The sequence below is a fragment of the Balaenoptera physalus genome (genome assembly GCF_965194825.1).
Source record: "Balaenoptera physalus genome assembly, chromosome: 9".
NCBI lineage: Eukaryota > Metazoa > Chordata > Mammalia > Artiodactyla > Balaenopteridae > Balaenoptera > Balaenoptera physalus.
In genome coordinates this window covers 33,352,121-33,373,939 of record NC_138888.1, presented here as the reverse complement: position 1 = coordinate 33,373,939, position 21,819 = coordinate 33,352,121, and the positions used below count along the sequence as shown (strand labels likewise).

The following is a 21,819-nucleotide window of genomic DNA, read 5'->3' as shown; positions in this document are numbered from 1 at the left end:
GATAGAAAGAATGAGTCAGAAATAGAAAGAAAAAAAAAGGCAAAGTTATGTTCCAAACAGAGAAATAACACTATTTCTTTCTCATTGATTTTACTCTTCTAGACTAGGAGTGAGTTTCATGTGGTTTGAGACAAGCTATCAGTTTCAAAGAAAAATTAGAGTCTGCTCTCTATTTTTTTTTAAAGGATTTATATGTATTTCAAAGAAGTGAGGAAGTGCTTACAATGATAAGTTTTTTTGTTTTGTTTTTAACTTTTGGGTTTATTTATTTATTTATTTATGGCTGTGTTGGGTCTTCGTTTCTGTGCGAGGGCTTTCTCTAGTTGAGGCAAGCGGGGGCCACTCTTCATCGCGGTGCGCGGGCCTCTCATTATCGCGGCCTCTCTTGCTGCGGAGCACAGGCTCCAGATGCGCAGGCTCAGTAATTGTGGCTCACGGGCCTAGTTGCTCCGCGGCATGTGGGATCTTCCCAGACCAGGGCTTGAACCCGTGTCCCCTGCATTGGCAGGCAGATTCTCAACCACTGCGCCACCAGGGAAGCCCTGCTTGCTTGTTTATGGAACAGTCCATTAAGTTTATTCTTCCATGTGAGAGTTTCTCTTTTTTTTGAAAAGTACTTCCCCTGTTTCCTTTGAAATCCCACTTCTGGGCTTCCCTGGTGGCACAGTGGTTAAGAATACGCCTGCCAAGGCAGGGGACACGGGTTCAAGCTCTGGTCCAGGAAGCTCCCACATGCCACAGAGCAACTAAGCCCGTGCACTACAACTACTGAAGCCTGTGCGCCTAGAGCCCATGTTCTGCAACAAGAGAAGCCACCGCAACGAGAAGCCCGCACACCGCAACGGAGAGTAGTGCCTGCTCGCCGCAACTAAAGAGAGCCCACGCGCAGCAACGAAGACCCAACGCAGCCAAAAATAAAATTAATTACTTAATTAATTTTAAAAAATAAAAAATAAAAAAAATAAAATCTCACTTCTTCCAATTTTTACAGAACTCCCATAGAATAAATCTGCTTACGTTTATGCTCACAAAATATTCATTTGGACATAGATTCTGGAATTTAATGTCTCGTTCCAATGTAATTCAGTGTACTACCACATGCTCAGCAATGCATATTCAGTACTTACATTTCAGTTAAAATGGATGTCCATCTCACTTTAAAAATATTTTTTAATTCCTCAGGTACCATCACATAACTTTTCTTATCTTGCATGACTTTCTCACAATAGGAGAAAGAAAGTACCTGTACAGGTATTTAAATAAAGTAACTCTTGGAGGGCTGGCTGGGTAGTCTATATCACTCTCATGTAGTCTCACAGTCAACATGACATATCTTGTTTGCAAAGCCTTGTTTAGACAGCGTAGGAAAGCCAGGAATACAGGGCTGGATAGGGTTTTCCCCAAAGGGCATTTTGATGTTTTGTTTATACTGTCCTACAGAAAAAGAAGGAGGCTATTGAAAGTGGCAAACGACAAACTGAGGACACTTTAAAGGAAGGCACTGACATACTTGATGAAGCCAACCGTCTTGCAGATGAAATCAGCTCAGTCATAGACGTGAGTATTTGGTGAAACCCAAAGTTAAAAGAAAGGTGATAATGACACAAGCTCTCATAAATGGGAATCAATGAGAAATCTCAGTAGTAAAAGCAAATACTGTTATTTTCTTGTGGGTATAAAGTTGTTTTTGCCTTATTCTATTGTGACCGTGCTCACCCATTGGTAACAGTTAGAACTTCACATTATTCTCTCAGTAGACATGAATGTCTGGTGAGGGTACCCACACACTCACACCAACCTGTATTTTTTTCACAGTGATGAAGGGCATTTCTTGTTCCTAGGACAGCACTTACAATCTGCTTCAATATTCACAGAATATTAGTTAAAAGAGAAATGTAAAGCTACAAACAGACTTTTAACATACTGTCTAATGCAGTAGATACTGATATATGGTGATGCATGGTAATAGAAATGCAAATAGTGTAAAAGATCCCAATGACTATCATTTATGCATTTAGACCTACAAAGTAGCATTTTTTAAAAAAGATTGTCAGGTTCTTCTTGGTATAAATTGCCTTCATATATTTCCTAATCTCTATCATTAAATAATAGCTTTTATTTTCTATTCTTTTTTGCTAGGTTAGTAAATTTAAAGTTTCATAAAAACCTAAGCGTGTATAATTAGATCTCCAAGAGAAATTAGTAAATGAGAGGAGGCTTGGATTCACTTACTTAAAATGCCTTCTTTTCTCTACATATCAGTATGTTGAAGACATTCAAACTAAATTGCCACCCCTGTCTGAAGATCTGAAAGATAAAATAGATGACCTCTCCCAAGAAATAAAGGACAGGAAGCTTGCTGAGAAGGTGTCCCAGGCTGAGAGCCATGCGGCTCAGTTAAATGATTCATCTGCTGTCCTTGATAGGTATGTCATTTGTTGTTGGAAATGTCTATGTACCTTGACACTTGTCCAAAAGTTTTGACTAGCAGAAATGGTAGAGAGTTGCTTTCAAATCTTGATTTTTGTAATTATGCACATACGAGCTAGAGGGCCTTTCTGTGGAAAAGCCTAATTAGAAGGGTCTGGGCAAAACTCGACTGGAGCAACATCAAAAGTCTGAGTTAAAAGTGGATTCAAATATGGCATGGTGGGAAGTGAACATTGCCTTAGGCTACACTTAGAAAAAATATTTTCTGTTCTTTATTGGAGAGCACAGCAGTTTCCTTATTAGCATTTTAAATAGTAATGTATAAACGCACATTCTGCTTCAAATTTCAGTTTTATATTTTTAATGAAATCAAACTATTTATTGTTAAAAGGGTGGCTTTTGGAAATGTGGCTCCATACATAGCCTTTAAGTCTTGTTTTTTTCTTTCAAATTCCATGGAGACACTACATATTGCCCTGTGAAATAACAGCTCATTATAACTGGGATTCTTATACGGGTCAGTGAGGGAGGGGCAACTGGTGGGGTGTGTTTGACTAGTAAACAGCCTTCTAGGTATAACTGGTGTGCTTCCCCTACAGTTTCAGTGTTGTCATAACAAAATAGGTGTATTAGCCCCAAGAATAATTTTCCTAAATGAATCTGTATTTAATATACTCCATGTGTAAGGTTCTGTTTCAATACTTAATACTCTTGATACAAAGGAAAATATTAATGTTTGAAGACCCTGGGGAAAAATTTACATACAATTCATTTTATAACAATTTTACAACATTTTTTAACATTTTGCTAATTTATCATGAAGGGTGGTAAATGGAGCAGTAAGCTAGAAGTCAACAGAGGCAGGCTCTAAGTCCTTAATTAGCTAATTAGTGACATGTTGGTCATGTGACCTGAGACAAGCAATATAACCGAGACTCATTTGTCCTCATCTGAGAAATGCACCTACTCTAAAGAGATTTTGTGAAGTTCATTCCAATAATATAGAACAAGTGCTCTGAAACCTGTGCGTGCTTCACAAATAACATAAAGAATCGTCTCACTGCTCATACTTGCATGGTGCTCATGGTTGCAGAAACTTCTGGAGGATGCTATGGGTACTTAAAAATATGTTGGTAGTATTTCATTGCTTAATTATTTAGGAATATGAGTTTAAACTGAAAACTACAATATAATACAATTAGTAGACACCTCACTATGGTTTGGAATTAACATAATTATACTGACCATGATCATTTGGAAGCCATATTTGTTATAAGTAAGATGTTCTTCAGTTGAGTACCAACTGCTCTGATGTTCTTTTTTGGGGGCAATCCCAACAGAATCCTTGATGAGGCCAAAAACATCTCCTTCAATGCCACTGCAGCCTTCAAAGCTTACAGCAATATTAAGGACTATATTGATGAAGCTGAGAAAATTGCCAAAGAAGCCAAAGTTCTTGCACATGAAGCCACAGAACTGGTAAGAAACAAATAGCGTTATGTACTGAGAATGGAGGTCAATCTGTTTGAATAAGTACCTAAACTAAATTTCTCAAATTTCTCAAAGCTCTGGAAAATGCTAGTAAATTAGAATATTTGTTTTGTATTATTTTCAAAGGCTCCTTTTAAATTTTATCCAAAATAAATTCTGTCATAGCAGAACTCTTTTCTCAGTCACCTACTACTTTCCACTATTAATAAGGGTCTTGAAATTATCGCAGATGCCAAATAGGTTTGTGCCACCAACTCGCAAAGGGAAAACAGTCAAACATAAGACTCTGAACTGGGAAATTTATCACTATTATTCCATATGTCTTCAGTAAGAAAGTGCCTTGGAAATTAGCACCAGAGCTTATAGTCACATACAAATTGATCCTATGTAAAGTTTGATTATAAGGCGCACATTTTACAAACACGCCAGTTCATATATTTCTAAACTATTATAATATTTTTATCAGTTGAAATGTTTACCTTCAAAGCTACTTTTGGCTGCTGTCATTGTTCAAAATAAATTTGCAATTAATATTTTAGAGTTTTCGGGTTCTAAGTATAGCACATTATCTGAGTATCTTCAATAGTAACAAATCTTTTTCCTTTACATGTAGAGCAACATTTTGTAACCAAGTTATGTGATAAACCTTGGTAATACTATTTTAGGTCAAATTTCATTTCATAGGAAGCAGATGGTGAGTTAAAATGTTCAGAACCATCACTTACTCCTTTGGCTTCACACAGAATCCCCCAAATACATCAGAATTTCAAGAGAAAAAAAGTTTGATTGGACACTTGACTGTGAATGAAATATGCATAAATAGTGGGTGTTGAAGAAACAGATCCGTATTTTCTTTGCTTTGGTATTGAGCACAAATGCTTTCATGGATTTCAGGGATATTGGAGGTATTTGCCACACTCTTCGCAGGTTTATTTTATGGTCATGGTGAATGATGCATCATATTCCATCAGCAGTTACTACTGTTTCGGTTTCTCTGGAATGAGTTCTACCAATACCATATGTTCTGTTTATTTCTTATTCAAAATCATGACACAATTATTACAGAAACTTCCCTATGTTCAATTATCCTTTCAAAATGAACCATTTTTCAAATCTATTTGAAGATCCTAGTCTTCAAGTTCACCATTTTCATCTGACCCATGTTTTGTTGGATCACCATTTTCAGCATTTAGCACAGTACCTGACAGAGAGTAGACACTCGTGAGTAAATGAATGAATGTCATTCTAATTGACATTTTTCATGCCTATTTACAACATTTTGTACCAATGAAATCCTCACTATTGTCATTGCTTCATTTTTATAAACTTGTAACATTTTATGTTAAAGACCTGTTTATTTTCACCCAAATTTAATACTATCACTTTATACTCAGGAGACTCTCATATTCATGCCAACATGAAATATTCACGTTTCCTCAACACTGATGCTTATACATGATAGGCTTGCCAAACTCAAACAGAGCTAGGACAAGTTTTTTGTTGTTGTTTTTTGTTTTAACTAGGACAAGTTTTACTGCATTACAGCATGTCCCCTTGTTATTGTTATTCCTTCTCTATAAGCCATGTAAAAATAATTAAATGTCTGAAAAATTACAAAGTAAAAGCTAAAGAGAATCACTGATTTATTAAGTGGCTATCAACAAACACACAGAAGACTGATTTGGCCAGAAAGTTTGTTGGACCGTGTTTCAAGAACAGAATAAATAAAGTTTTAATTTTAATAATTCATTATAATATAGTTCTATTATACTGGAAAAGAAATATATTTGCCATTAAATTGAGCAATTACCTAAATAGTACTAGCATTCCATAAATGTTAGAGCTGTTATTATTGCTAGAGCTATAGATAAACACAGAAGAGTAAGATTAAGTTTATTATTTATGTATGAAAGAGTCATTTGAGTCTAGTCCTGCAAAGAAGGAAGAATGTTTTCAATGAATTAGAAACAAAGGACAAAGAAACAAAGCAGGAATTTATACAAGGAGAAAAAGGACATATTAGACAAGCAATAAAGCAATCAATTACTACTGTGAAGAAGATGGATGTAAGATAATGTGAGAAGAAAAAAAGCGTTGAAAATACCATAGGAAAAGAAACAAATGAATATGGAATAGTCTCAAAGCATAATTGACAGCATTTGTAAAGCCACTTCACTTTTAAAAATCTGCTTAAGTCTACCTATTTGTAGTGCACACATAATCAACAATGGAATTGAAAGGAAAATATGAGTGAGAAAAAAGTTGATCCTTTATTTTAACTAAATAATAAGCAGGTAGAGGTTATAAACAATTCAAGTTGTAGTATAGTTCCTATGTAAAGAGTAACAGCCCCTTATCTTGTATATATAATTTATTTAAATACCATAATGAAATATTATTATTTTTTCATTCTTTTTTATTTTTATTTTATTTTTGTTAACATCTTTATTGGAGTATAATTGCTTTACAATGGTGTGTTAGTTTCTGCTTTATAACAAAGTGAATCAGTTATACATATACATATGTTTCCATATCTCTTCCCTCTTGCATCTCCCTCCCTCCCACCCTCCCTATCCCACCCCTCTAGCTGGTCACAAAGCACCGAGCTGATCTCCCTGAGCTATGTGGTTGCTTCCCACTAGCTATCTATTTTACGTTTGGTAGTGTATATATGTCCATGCCACTCTCTCATTTTGTCACAGCTTACCCTTCCCCCACCCCATATCCTCAAGTCCATTCTCTAGTAGGTCTGTGTCTTTATTCCCATCTTACCACTAGGTTCTTCATGACCTTTTTTTTTTTTTTCCTTAGATTCCATATATATGTGTTAGGATACTGTGTTTGTTTTTCTCTTTCTGACTTACTTCACTCTGTATGACAGACTCTAACTCCATCCACCTCACTACAAATAACTCAATTTCGTTTCTTTTTATGGCTGAGTAATATTCCATTGTATATATGTGCCACATCTTCTTTATCCATTCATCCAATGATGGACACTTAGGTTGCTTCCATGTCCTGGCTATTGTAAATAGAGCTGCAATGAACATTTTGGTACAAAATGAAATATTATTTTAGGAACAGACATTATGAAAAACACACTATATTTCTATTAGTGCTAGGCAGAAAAATACTATTATTATATTATTGGTACAAAAGATTGTTTTCCCTACACATGATCGCCAAGGTAACATCTCATTTTGTACCTCTCATTGGTGGGCAGAAGGAGAAAGAGAAGGAAATATGTCACTGTTTAGAAAATAGAATATGAAGATCCAGTAGTTTTTTTCTAATCTTTATTGCTTTGATGCTGTAAAAAGTCCTCAGACTCTAAAATAACAGAGAATTAAACCTTTAAAAAATTTTTCCGGATCATAGGTGAACTTAAAACCTATGTTATCAAGCAGATCAGATTTTACAAGTAGATGAAAAGTAGATTTCATATGCTGCTGGATCCTTGGGATGACCACCAGAGGCAATAGGCACTGGGAGATGAGACCCTCTGCCCTTTTCACTGGGAAGTTCTTAGATGCTGTGCACTTGAATCTGGTATATCCAAACAGCAAACAACGACAAAAAGGAAGTCTAATGTAGAATGGATTCCTTAGATCTGGTTCTTTAAGATCCTGAAGAATCATCACACAACAATAATCACACAATCCCCATCTATTCTGAAATGTTGTCCTCCTTCCTTCCTTTCTTTCTTTTCTCCCTCTCTCCCTTTCTCAAAGTGAATGGAATGTGCTCTGTGATATATACTTCAGTGTAGAAAATGTAGGCAGTCCTCACCTTACCTAGGTATCTTCCATTAAAAAAAAAAGAATCACTTTTTCACTTCCACAGCAACTGAATATTTCTTTGTTCTTCTATACCCTCTTCTTTACACTGCAGTCATTGTTACTGTCTGAAACTCTCCCTCTCTCTCTCTCTCTCTCTCCCCCACACACGCACACCAACAAAATTCCTTAATACCCTCGAGTCCAGAATCCTCCTTCTCAATTAGTCTCAGTCTCAGTGTTTAGTCTGGTCTTCACTAAGAATCAGCATTAGAAATTGAGAAGAATTTATACTTGCTTTCAACACCAGTACACAATGTGGTCTTCCTCTTTATTCTCCAAATTCAAGTTCTGTCACTTGCTACAGTTACCCATCACTCCTGGGAGCCATAAGTCTAAATATATTCGGCATGATCTTTCTCAGGCACATCTAGGAAAAAATAATATAAAATACAGAAGAACATGAGCACAATTTGTAAGTAATGCATTTTCTCATAGAAACAATAATAGTGGGACAGTTAGTAAAGAACAGTGCTGTGTAAGTGATATGTAGGCTTTAGATGAACTAAAGAGAGGGGGGAAATTCTGAAAAAAATATTATACAGGAGGAAAATATACCTAAAATTAAGTAAGTTTAAAGCCTTAGACACCTGATCCTAAAAATACGTGAACTGCTGTTGTAAGTTGATTCCTTAGTTGATTCCTTAGTATGAGGAGAGTAAAAATCCATAGAAACTCAAAGTTTTTTCTTCAAAAAACTTGAAACTTGAAGGAGTTTTTTCTTGCTTTAGGGTCGAGTCTACAGAATAAATTGGATTTTTGTAAATTCACTCTTATGTGACAGATCAGTGGGGAGAAGAACCCTGGTAGAAAATAAGGATACTAGAAAGCAAAGTCAGGGAGCTCTGATAACATGGCAGTCTGAGTTAATTCAGATCCATCCTAATGTGAGAAATTCACAGAAATGCTAGGTAAATTCTAACTCCCCAAAATTTAACACATACTTTATTTTATAAAGAGGAAACAAAAGAAAATCTAAAAATAAAAACGAGAGTAAAACAGAATAGCACATTCTAGAGCTGGCAGCTTGGTGACTCAATGAATTTGGAACATAAATATAGATCATATGTCTAGGGACTGGGATTTTAAAGCCCGGGCAGGGAGAGAAGACATCACAGACATCATCCTAAACCTACAAAAGAAGGAGTCTTTTTTTTTTTTTTTAACTTTTAGGTTTATTTATTTATTTATTCATTCATTTATGGCTGTGTTGGGTCTTCATTTCTGTGCGAGGGCTTTCTCTAGTTGCAGCAAGAGGGGACCACTCTTCATCGCGGTGCGCGGGCCTCTCACTATCGCGGCCTCTCTTGTTGCGGAGCACAGGCTCCAGACGCGCAGGCTCAGTAATTGCGGCTCACGGGCCTAGTTGCTCCACAGCATGTGGGATCTTCCCAGACCAGGGCTCGAACCCGCGTCCCCTGCATTGGCAGGCAGATTCTCAACCACTGCGCCACCAGGGAAGCCCCAAGGAGTCTTTTTTGACTAATCGAAAGTATTTAAAACCGTGAGACTTGGAAACAATTGTTCTCATCAACAAACACTCCTTCTAGCCCAGAACATGCCAAGGAGCGTTGTTACTTTTCGTGCCTCCAGTTGTGAAAAATGTCTCTCATAAGTTGCTAAAACCATAAGCCTGTGGATTGAAGTCCAAATTTATACCGTATATATTTATATATGGATTAAAGTCCATATGGTACAAGACTTTCCAAGCTAAAAATTTAATGGGGAGAGGAGGGGAACTGATCCTGGCTCTTGCAACCTCTAGAGCATCTAGAAGGACACAGAAAAGTGGTCTGTTTAGATACACTATAAATAATCAAGTAGGAAAGAGGGTAGGCAGGCAAACATGTAACATGATCCTGAAGTTATTCAAAAATCTGAAAGAGAATATACATAAAAGTGTTTAAAAGTATTGAAATGTTAAAAAGAATAGAAAAGAGTGATAAAAAGAAAAAATACAGAAGATTACGGAAATTTATAACAGAAGCAAATAAAATTTCTAAAAATAAAATATATAGGAAAAGAGGATGAGTTAATAGAGTTGAATACACTACCCAGAATGCAACAAGTAAGGTAAAACATAAAAGGAGTGTAAGAAACAAGGAATATAGATTGTAAAAATGAAATGCAAATCTATTAGGAGTTCCAGAAGTTGAAAAGGGTGAGAATGGGGAATAGTAATGGTAAAAGAGATACTGAAAATTTTCAAGTGCTGGTGAAGGATATGATATGATTTCTCAAGTTAAGGAAGCCTATCACAATAAATAAAATAAGTCCACACCTGGAAAGATCATTGTTATACTACAGAAACTAAAGAGAAAAAGAAAACAAAGTCTTAAAATAATTAGGGAGAAAAGGCTTTGGGTCAGACGCCAACTGCACAGCCGCAGCATCCGGGGCTTTGAAAGATGTTGCATCTCTGCCTGCTTTCTACTCTGGGCATTCTGCTCCCATGGCCTGCTGCCACCGTTTCACAGCTTAGTGACTGTGGTGTTTTCTTATTCCTACTTCCTTTTACCAGAAAATAATGTCTCCAGAATTAAAATTTAAGCTGAAAATAGACCTCGAGGGGACAGAAGCATGAATAACTCCATGAGAATTTCATTTGCACTATTTCACAAGTAATATCCCATGATTTTCATATAGGTAGTACTTGGTATATAGCAGCTGATCACTAAATGTAAATTGCCCCCTCCCATCTCCAAACATTGATACTAGGAATCTAGAAAGGTTAGGATGCTCCAGATTTTCAGAATGAACAAGATACATATACTGCCAAGAGAGATAGGAAAGTTGAATAGAGAAGAAAATTTCAAAGAAAAAATAAAATTACTTTCTTTCCCTACTTAGTTTGAGATCATCTGTGAATATTTATTTGAATGTAGATGCCTTGTAGGATTTTTCTATTGATTAGAATTAGGTTCAAGTGGTGTGCCAGAATTTCCTAATCAGGCTGTGGAAAGAAGATAGCAGGTCAGAATTTGAGGATTAGAAGATCTGCCTCCAAGTTGAGTGCATATTGTCCATGTACTGAGCTGTGTCAGCTAAAGTAATAGCTTTTTAAGAAACTTTGTGCAGTCTATTCGGATCCCTCTCTTGGCTTAATGCCGATAGTTAATATCGTCCCCAAAGCTTAAAACTTATTTTTTTTTAAATTTTATTTATTTATTTATTTATTTATTTATTTATTTATGGCTGTGTTGGGTCTTCGTTTCTTTGCGAGGGCTTTCTCTAGTTGCGGCAAGTGGGGGCCACTCATCATCGCGGTGCGCGGGCCTCTCTTGTTGCGGAGCACAGGCTCCAGACGCGCAGGCTCAGCAATTATGGCTCATGGGCGTAGTTGCTCAGCGGCATGTGGGATCTTCCCAGACCAGGGCTCGAACCCGTGTCCCCTGCATTGGCAGGCAGATTCTCAACCACTGCGCCACCAGGGAAGCCCAAAACTTATTTTTTAATCTGGTTTAATATTCAGTCTCCAGCTATCCTTCCTTGATGCAGTTGTGGTGCTTATAAGAGGTGCTTCTGAACTATTTATTGACATGAGGTATTAAGCATGTTCACATTTTCAATTTTTTCTATAAATTTTTTAAAACCTTTTTTTAAAACACATATTTATTGTACTTAATATATAATAGCATTATGAAATGCACAGGAATAAAGATAAATAGAATTCTTGCCTGTCCTCAAACCAGCAATAATCATTTAAGTTTTTATTATTTGTCATGCTAATAAAAATAATACTTTCCAACTTTTACTTTCATAATTTATTCTTTTCCATTATTGTAATTTTTCCATTCCTTATTATTATTTTCTTTACTGTTATTTCTTTTAATACTAGTAGTATTATTCCAAATAATTTCTTCTCTTTTATTAATTTTTGAGTCCATATGTAGCCAGATTTTTTTTTTTTTTCGCCATGATCCACTGGGATTTATTACATGGATGCAAGGATGGTTCAAAACCTGCAAACCAACCAATGTGATACACCACACCAACAAATTGAAGAACAAAATACACATGATCATCCCAGTAAATGCAGAAAAAGCCTTTTTTTCTTTTCTTCTTTTTTTTTATTCTTTTGGGCCTGACTTCCTTCATTCAATATTATGGGGTTTTTTCAAATTTTTTTTTTAATATTTGAATTTTATTTGATTTTTTTTTTTATACAGCAGTTCCTTATTAGTCATCAATTTTATACACATCAGTGTATACATCTCAACCCCAATCACCCAATTCAGCACACCACCATCCCCAACCCCAGCCACTTTCCCCCATTGGTGTCCGTACGTTTGTCCTCTACATCTGTGTCTCAGTTTCTGCCCTGCAAACCGGTTCATCTGTACCATTTTTCTAGGTTCCACATATATGCGTTAATATACGATATTTGTTTTGCTCTTTCTGACTTACTTCACTCTGTATGACAGTCTCTAGATCCATCCACGTCTCAGCAAATGACCCAATTTCGTTCCTTTTTATGGCTGAGTAATATTCCATTGTATATATGTACCACTTCCTCTTTATCCATTCATCTGTCGATGGGCATTTAGGTTGCTTCCATGACCTGGCTATTATAAGCAGTGCTGCAATGAACATTTGGGTGCATGTGTCTTTTTGAATTATGGTTTTCTCTGGGTATATGCCCAGTAGTGGGATTGCTGGGTCATATGGTAATTCTATTTATAGTTTTTTGAGGAACCTCCATACTGTTCTCCATAGTGGCTGTATCAATTTACATTCCCACCAACAGTACAAGAGGGTTCCCTTTTCTCCACACCCTCTGCAGCATTTGTTGTTTATAGATTTTCTGATGATGCCCATTCTAACTGGTGTGAAGTGATACCTCATTGCAGTTTTGATTTGCATTTCTCTAATAATTAGTGCTGTGTAGCAGCTATTCATGTGCTTCTTGGCCATCTGTATGTCTTCTTTGGAGAAATGTCTATTTAGGTCTTCTGCCCATTTTTGTATTGGATTGTTTGTTTTTTTAATATTGAGCTGCATGAGCTGTTTATATATTTTGGAGATTAATCCTTTGTCCATTGATTCATTTGCAAATATTTACTCCCATTCTGAGGGTTGTCTTTTCATCTTGTTTATGGTTCCCTTTGCTGTGCAAAAGCTTTGAAGTTTCATTAGGTCCCATTTGTTTATTTATGTTTTTATTTCCATTACTCTAGGAGGTGGATCAGAAAAGATCTTGCTGTGATTTATGTCAAAGAGTGTTCTTCCTATGTTTTCCTCTAAGAGTTTTATAGTGTCTGGTCTTACATTTAGGTATCTAATCCATTTTGAGTTTAGTATTGTGTATGGTGTTAAGGAGTGTTCTAATTTCATTCTTTTATATGTAGCTGTCCAGTTTTCCCAGCACCACTTATTGAAGAGACTGTCTTTTCTCCATTGTATATCCTTGCCTCCTTTGTCATAGATTAGTTGACCATAGGTACGTGGGTTTATCTCTGGGCTCTCTATGTTGTTCCATTGATCTATGTTTCTGTTTTTGTGCCAGTACCATGTTGTCTTGATTACTGTAGCTTTGTAGTATAGTCCAAAGTCAGAGAGTCTGATTCCTCCAGCTCCGTTTTGTTACCTCAAGACTGCTTTGGCTATTCGGGGTCTTTTGTGTCTCCATACAAATTTTAAGATTTTTTGTTCTAGTTCTGTAAAAAACGCCCTTGGTAATTTGATAGGAATTGCATTGAATCTGTAGATTGCTTTGGGTAGTATAGTCATTTTCACAATATCGATTCTTCCAATCCAAGAACATGGTATATCTCTCCATCTGTTGGTATCGTCTTTAATTTCTTTCAGCAGTGTCTTATAGTTTTCTGCATATAGGTCTTCTGTCTCCCTAGGTAGGTTTATTCCTAGGTATTTTATTCTTTTTGTTGCAGTGGTAAATGGGAGTGTTTCCATAATTTCTCTTTCAGATTTTTCATCATTGGTGTATAGGAATGCAAGAGATTTCTGTGCATTAATTTTCTGTCCTGCAACTTTACCAAATTCATTGATTAGCTCTAGTAGTTTTCTGGTGACATTTTTAGGATTCTCTATGTATAGTATCATGTCATCTGCAAATACTGACACTTTTACTTCTTCTTTTCCAATTTGTATTCCTTTTATTTCTTTTTCTTCTCTGATTGCTGTGAGTAGGACGTCCAAAACTATGTTGAATAACAGTGGTGAGGGTGGACATCCTTGTCGTGTTCCTCATCTTAGAGGAAATGCTTTCAGTTTTTCACCATTGAGAATGATGTTTGCTGTGGGTTTGTCGTATATGGCCTTTATTATGTTGAGGTAGGTTCCCTCTATGCCCACTTTCTGGAGAGTTTTTATCATAAATGGGTGTTGAATTTTGTCAAAAGCTTTTTCTGCATCTATTGAGATGATCATACGGTTTCTATTTTTCAATTTGTCAATATGGTCCACCACATTGATTGATCTACGTATACTGAAGAATCCTTGCATCCCTGGGATAAATCCCACTTGATCATGGTGTATGATCCTTTTAATGTGTTGTTGGATTCTGTTTGCTAGTATTTTGTTGAGGATTTTTGCATCTATATTCATCAGTGATATTGGTCTGTAATTTTCTTTTTTTGTAGTATCTTTGTCTGGTTTTGGTATCAGGGTGATGGTGGCCTCATAGAATGAGTTTGGGAGTGTTCCTTCCTCTGCAATTTTTTGGAAGAGTTTGAGAAGGATGGGTGTTAGCTCTTCTCTAAATGTTTGATAGAATTCACCTGTGAAGCCATCTGGTCCTGGGCTTTTGTTTGTTGGAAGATTTTTAATCACAGTTTCAATTTCATTACTTGTGATTGGTCTGTTCATATCTTCTGTTTCTTCCTGGTTCAGTCTTGGAAGGTTATACCTTTCTCAGAATTTGTCCATTTATTCCAGGTTGTCCAATTTATTGGCATAGAGTTGCTTGTAGTAGTCTCTTAGGATGCTTTGTATTTCTGTGGTGTCTGTTGTCACTTCTCCTTTTTCATTTCTAATTTTATTGATTTGAGTCCTCTCCCTCTTTTTCTTGATGACTCTGGCTAATGTTTTATCAATTTTGTTTATCTTCTCAAAGAACCAGCTTTTAGTTTTGTTGATCTTTGCTATTGTTTTTTTTGTCTGTATTTCATTTATTTCTGCTCTGATCTTTATGATTTCGTTCCTTCTGCTAACTTTGGGTTTTGTTTGTTCTTCTTTCTCTAGTTCCTTTAGGTGTAAGGTTAGATTGTTTATTTGAGTTTTTTCTTGTTTCTTGAGGTAGGCTTGTCTAGCTATAAACTTCCCTCTTAGAACTGCTTTTGCTGCATCCCATAGGTTTTGGGTCATTGTGTTTTCATTGTCATTTGTCTCTAGGTATTTTTTGATTTCCTTTTTCATTTCTTCAGCAATCTCTTGGTTATTTTGTAACGTACTGTTTAGCCTCCATGTGTTTGTGTTTTTTACGTTTTTTTTCCCTGTAATTGATTTCTAATCTCATAGTGTTGGGTCAGAAAAGATGCTTGATATGATTTCAATTTTCATAAATTTACTGAGGCTTGATTTGTGCCCCAAGATGTGATCTATCCTGGAGAATGTTCGGCGCGCACTTGAGAAGAAAGTGTAATCTGCTGTTTCTGGATGGAATGTCCTATAAATATCAATTAAATCTATCTGGTCTTTTGTGTCATTTAAAGCTTCTGTTTCCTCATTTGTTTTCATTTTGCATGATCTGTCCATTGGTGTAAGTGAGGTGTTCAAGTCCCCCACTATTATTGTGTTACTGTCTATTACCTCTTTTATAGCTGTTAGCAGTTGCCTTATGTATTGAGGTCCTCCTATGTTGGGTGCATATATATTTATAATTGTTATATCTTCTTCTTGGATTTATCCCTTGGTCATTATGTGGTGTCCTTCCTTGTCTCTTGTAACATTCTTTATTTTAAAGTCTATTTTATCTGATATGAGTATTGCTACTCCAGCTTTCTTTTGATTTCCATTTGCATGGAATATCTTTTCCCATCCCCTCACTTTCAGTCTGTATGTGTCCCTAGGTCTGAAGTGGGTCTCTTGTAGGCAACATATAGATAGGTCTTGTTTTTGTATCCATTCAGCAAGCCTGTGTGTTTTGGTTGGAGCATTTAATCCATTCACGTTTAAGGTAATTATCGATATGTATGTTCCTATGACCATTTTCTTAATTGTTTTGGGTTTGTTTTTGTAGGTCCTTTTCTTCTCTTGTGTTTCCCACTTAGACAAGTTCCTTTAGTATTGGTTGTAGAGCTGGTTTGGTGGTGCTGAATTCTCTTAGCTTTTGCTTGTCTGTAAAGCTTTTGATTTCTTCATCAAACCTGAATGAGATCCGTGACGGGTAGAGTTATCTTGGTTGTAGGTTCTTCCCTTTCATCACTTTAAGTATATCATGCCACTCCCTTCTGGCTTGTAGAGTTTCTGCTGAGAAATCAGCTGTTAACCTTATGGGAGTTCCCTTGTATGTTATTTGTCATTTTCCCCTTGCTGCTCTCAGTAATTTTTGTTTGTCTTTAATTTTTGCCAGTTTGATTACTATGTGTCTCAGTGTGTTTCTCCTTGGATTTATCCTGTATGGGACTCTCTGCACTTCCTGGACTTGGGTGGCTATTTCCTTTCCCGTGGTAGGGAAGTTTTCGACTATAATCTCTTCAAATATTTTCTATGGTCCTTTCTCTCTCTCTTCTCCTTCTGGGACCCCTATAATGCGAATGTTGTTGCATGTAATGTTGTCCCAGAGGTCTCTTAGGCTGTCTTCATTTCTTTTCATTCTTTTTTCTTTATTCTGTTCCTCAGCAGTGAATTCCACCATTCTGTCTTCCAGGTCACTTATCCGTTCTTCTGCCTCAGTTATTCTGCTATTGATTCCTTCTGGTTTAGTTTTCATTTCATTTATTGTATTATTCATCTCTGTTTGTTTGTTCTTTAATTCTTCTAGGTCTTTGTTAAACATTTCTTGCATCTTCTCGATCTTTGCCTCTATTCTTTTTCCAAGGTCCTGGATCATCTTCACTATCATTAGTCTGAATTCTTTTTCTGGAAGGTTACCTATCTCCACTTCAGTTAGTTGTTTTTCTGGGGTTTTATCTTGTTCCTTCATCTGGTACATAGCCCTCTGCCTTTTCATCTTATCTGTCTTTTTGTGAATGTGGGTTTTGTTCCACAGGCTGCAGGATTGTAGTTCTTCTTGCTTCTGCTGTCTGCCCTTTGGTGGATGAGGCTATCTAAGAGGCTTGTGCAAGTTTCCTGATGGGAGGGACTGGTGGTGGGTACAGCTGACTGTTGCTCTTGTGGGCAGAGCTCAGTAAAGCTTTAATCTGTTTGTCTGCTGATGGGTGGGACTGGGTTCCCTCCCTGTTGGTTCTTTGGCCTGAGGCGACCCAGCACTGGAGCCTACCTGGGCTCTTTGGTGGGGCTAATGGCAGACTCTGGGAGGGGTCACGCCAAGGAGTACTTCCCAGAACTTCTGATGCCAGTGTCCTTGTCCCCACGGTGAAACAGAGCCACCCCCCGCCTCTGCAGGAGACCCTCCAACACTAGCAGGTAGGTCTGGTTCAGTCTCCCCTGGGGTCACTGCTCCTTCCCCTGGGTCCCAGTGTGCACACTACTCTGTGTATGCCCTCCAAGAGTGGAGTCTCTGTTTCCCCCAGTCCTGTCGAAGTCCTGCAATCAAATCCCACTATCCTTCTAAGTCTGATTCTCTAGGAATTCCTCTCCCATTGCCGGACCCCCAGGTTGGGAACCTGACGTGGGGCTCAGAACCTTCACTCCAGTGGGTGGACTTCTGTGGTATAAGTGTTCTCCAGTCTGTGAGTCACCCACCCACCAGTTATGGGATTTGATTTTACTGTGATTGTGCCCCTCCTACCACCTCATCGTGGCTTCTCCTTTGTCTTTGGATGTGGGGTATCTTTTTTGGTGAGTTCCAGTGTCTTCCTGTCGATGACTGTCCAGCAGCTAGTTGTGATTCTGGTGTTCTCACAAGAAGGAGTGAGAACACGTCCTTCTAGTCCGCCATCTTGGTTCCTAATCTGTAGCCAGAGTCTTTTGATATCACTGCTATTGGTCAATACATCACATAGTTAAACACTGTGAATCTTACAATAGGATTAAACATTAAGGTATTTCTAATGAGTATCTATTTAAAATGTGGTCATATCGTCTTTTCAGTCTGTCTTATTTAATATTTGCTTTGTGTAATTGGATGAATCAAAATACATAAAGAATACTTGCAAGGTCATTTTGAGTTTTTATTTCCTACATAAAGAAGTGTGCAAATATTGGCAGAATACACATTGCATTCAAAAGGCCCAATATAATATAGTGTCAGTCAAGTTTTAAACTTTAACTCGCATATACCTTGTATTTTATTCTGCCAGTGATTACTTAGGAGTCATTCAAACAGTAATTTTGACTTCTTATTAATATCTATAATCATCGGGATTTAAAGTTTGTACCAGTGTAGTGTTAATGGAAAAATAGTATAATCCATAATAGGTATGACAATTGAATCTGTCAATAAAACTGGTGAGCCTTTTTTCTCTGTCAGCAATTCAGCAACTTATCTAAGAACTGATTCACACAAGAGCAAATACGAAAAAGTCAGTGAGGATCTAAGTTACATAGAAAAATATTGAATCTGTGTGTGAAAACGGTATTCATCAAGCCAGCTGACTTTAGTGATTTTCTTTGTACATGATACACTCATTTGCGTCAATAACTTCAAGAAAATCTATTGGAAGCAGAATAACAAACTTCTATTTAATTACCCAGAATTTGGCCTATTTAAAAATTGAGGGCATAAAGTGTTAAAAATGAAATCAAAGAGTTTGTTACATCAGTCAGCAACACAGAAACTCTTTGGGGTGATGCTATAATGCAATATAAATTTAAACTAATTTTATTCAAGGCAGCAATGCTCTCAGACCTGGTATTTGAGATTTCCACCAGTAGGAATAAATACAGTAATAAATATATGAATAATCAAGAAGTGAAATTGCCATGTTGAGTTTGATTCTGGACATTAAATGGAAAGAAAGCAATAAGCCCTCTGAGGAGGTTTTCTAACTCAATAGACCTGTCTCCATTGTCTGTACTCAAAATCAAGACTCTGTGTGGTACCCACCCATCCTACCCTCAACAGCTTGTCAGCAGCAAGCCAGTGGCACCCAAGGGTGATGGAGCAATGGCTCTCATGCTGTGACTGGTGAAAACCTGTTCTCAATTAGTTATATACTTTTAAATCCTCTCTCGATTGTCTTTCTTGGTGTTCTCAAGGTGCAAATTCGCAGTCATGAATTCTAAATTCTCATGAGTAGTTTTGGAGATTTTCTATTTCATCCCTTGGTCTCCTTTGTGTGCTCAGTTGCTTCCAGTCCTCCAGAGACTCATCGAACCCCTGTCCCATTTTAGGACATTATGCAATGCTAGGATCTACAGCCTTTCTTTCACCAGATTTCTGACCAAAGTCATTCTTTGGGTTGTTCCTGAACTCATTTTTGATTCACAATTTCATTTTAGTATCCTGTCGATTTTTAAAATATGGGTTATATTAAAACACCTTTAAAATCAATACACAGTGATTTCCTTTTTTTAAAATTGTGAATGATCTTTTTAATTATTACAAAAGCAGTTCATGTCCATTATTTAAAAAAAAATAGGAAATACAGACAAGCAAGAGGGAGAAAATCTAAAATGTGTGTAATCTCACCAACCACAAATAATGACTTTTATAATGTTGTTTATCTGTCCATACCTTTTCCTGTGCAAACAGCTTTTGTACAAATGGGTAATTTTTACATAACTGTTTTGTAGTTTAATATATCTAGTAACATCACTTGCACATTTTTCAGTGTTCTCAAAAGTTTTGTCTTTTAAAATGTATATAGGGCTAGATTCCACCATTTCTTCTACGAGTTTATTTTATTATAGTAAGAAATTTTTCCCCAATTTTTAACAACAGTCTAACATGCCCAAATATAAATTTCTTCTGATAAATATTTTACATAAACACACTGCAGCTAATTATCAGCCCTTATATACACCTCTGCACATTTTGAACACTTTTCTTTATTAAAAAGATTTTGAATTTAAAATAATCTAAGTCACATATTATCTTGACACATTATCCCCTTTGGAAATGTGCAAGACTTGTCTTCTAAAATAAATTATTTCATGAAGAGGAAGTAATGGAATAGGCTATAAACCACGCTGATGAATTTTCAGCTAGTACTTTCTTTAGAAAACAAAAACAATTATGCATCTCTCCTTAGCACCAACTTTTTCAATGAATTCAGAAAATTTATCTCTAATAAAGAAGTTAGTAGAGGAACATTTAGAAAAATAATAAAAATATAATATAGAAAGAAATATAAACAATAACTTTTAAATTTGCTTATTTAAATAATACATCAGTGGGGTGTGGGTATACCATCCTGATAAACTTAACTTTAGGTCTCACCTGCACATCTCCTCCCTCTAAGAGAGCCTCCTCTAACAACAAAACACTTAGATATTTCCATACTCCATTATGGCAGTCATCATTTTCTTTATAAGGATTTTTTGGTTTATCTCTCCACTCCACTTCAGTTCCATTAGAGAAGGCAGAGTCTTTCGATCTTTGAATAATCAGAGCTTATTCTGGTGCTTGAGAGAGCTAAAAACTTTTATTGGGTAAATCAGTCAATTCATTCATCTATTAATCAATGACATGGTGCCTAAACAAGTCACTATGAATACTTAACAAATAGTAGGAAGAAGAAAACTAACATGTATTAAAAGCCAATTAAGTGCCAAGCCTCTGTTAAATCTTTGTAGACTTTATCATTTTATTTTTTCCTGTATCTTTCCTTCTCTGATGTTTTAAATTATCTCACATTTTCTATAAATGATTATTAGCTAATAAAACATATAGCAACCTACATGTAATAATAGATCCTATTTTGTGTGATATATTATAATAAAAGGTTTTAGATAATTTATAAATGCATATATGTACATATACACAGAGAAGAACTTATTGTTTATAAAAATACAATCTCTAAAAAGCAAGTAACAAAATATCTTGCAAGTCTAAGGACCTCATTTATATTTCACATATGCTGCAGACACAGCCCAGAAACTCAGATGTGATGCTTATAAATATGCATGAAGTATAATTAGCTTGGAAAATGCTGCTTCATCACCTGTCCTGATATTGCTGATGTGCTTCAGTGACTTACTAAGCAATGTTGGAAAATGAACTCTCCAAATTCCAATGAATTGAAACAGTTCTGTTCATCCATAACGTGTTAGTGTTTTCCATTCTGTTATCGTATGAGAGACTTGTCTTTTAAACCTGGATTGTTAGTACACTGCTTATAGCTGACAATTGTACTCCATCAGCTCTTTACTTTAATATTTTAAAGTGCTTCTTGAAACATTGAAACGTGTCTTATTCCTCCACATCTCTTGAACCCAAACCTCTCATTTCCAACGCCCTTGCCTAAGGTTACAACTCTATTTTCTCTGGCTCATACTATTACAATAGCCAACTGATATCTCCTTTTCCTCCCACACAGCTGCCCAATTCCTCTTCCTGGACTCTTGCTCTGAGCATACATTCCTACTCAGAAACTTTTAACGGCTCCATATTGCTTATTGCCCAGTTTCCTTAGTCTAACATTCAAACTTTCCAGAAACTGACTCCAAACTACCTAACAGCCTTACTTCTTAACACTACCCTTCATAAAATCTACAGTCCTTTGCAACCAAAATACTTGCTCTCTCATCCACACATCAAAATTCCCTGTCTCCTTGTCTTTCCTTACCTTGTTGCTACAATATCTCCTACGCCCCCACATATACCACCCATCTCCTTACATCTGAGCAAGGAGTAGTTGACTAAGAATCCAGGAAGAAATCACTGGCTTCCTGAAAAACAGGAAAGACAAGATGTCTGGAAGCAAAAGGCAGGCAACACTTATAAATGCAAGATAAGAAATTGGCAGCAGGGAAGTTTATCAGCAGATGAACTTCAGTCAGGATTCAGTCGTGTTGCTGGATGATGGTGCAAAGG

At 36.5% G+C, this 21,819-nt stretch overlaps 1 protein-coding gene across 2 annotated transcripts in view; it reads left to right on the top strand.

Moving 5' to 3' along the window:
* The window catches only part of LAMA2 (laminin subunit alpha 2), a 622,418-nt gene that overhangs the window by 512,740 nt on the left and 87,859 nt on the right, over positions 1 to 21,819 (top strand). For both annotated transcript variants that reach the window (XM_082475049.1, XM_082475048.1), the window contains exons 38-40: positions 1,441 to 1,557; positions 2,263 to 2,426; positions 3,771 to 3,909. In XM_082475049.1, the coding sequence (XP_082331175.1) occupies positions 1,441 to 1,557; positions 2,263 to 2,426; positions 3,771 to 3,909 (420 nt within the window). The remainder of the gene's footprint in view (positions 1 to 1,440; positions 1,558 to 2,262; positions 2,427 to 3,770; positions 3,910 to 21,819) is intronic.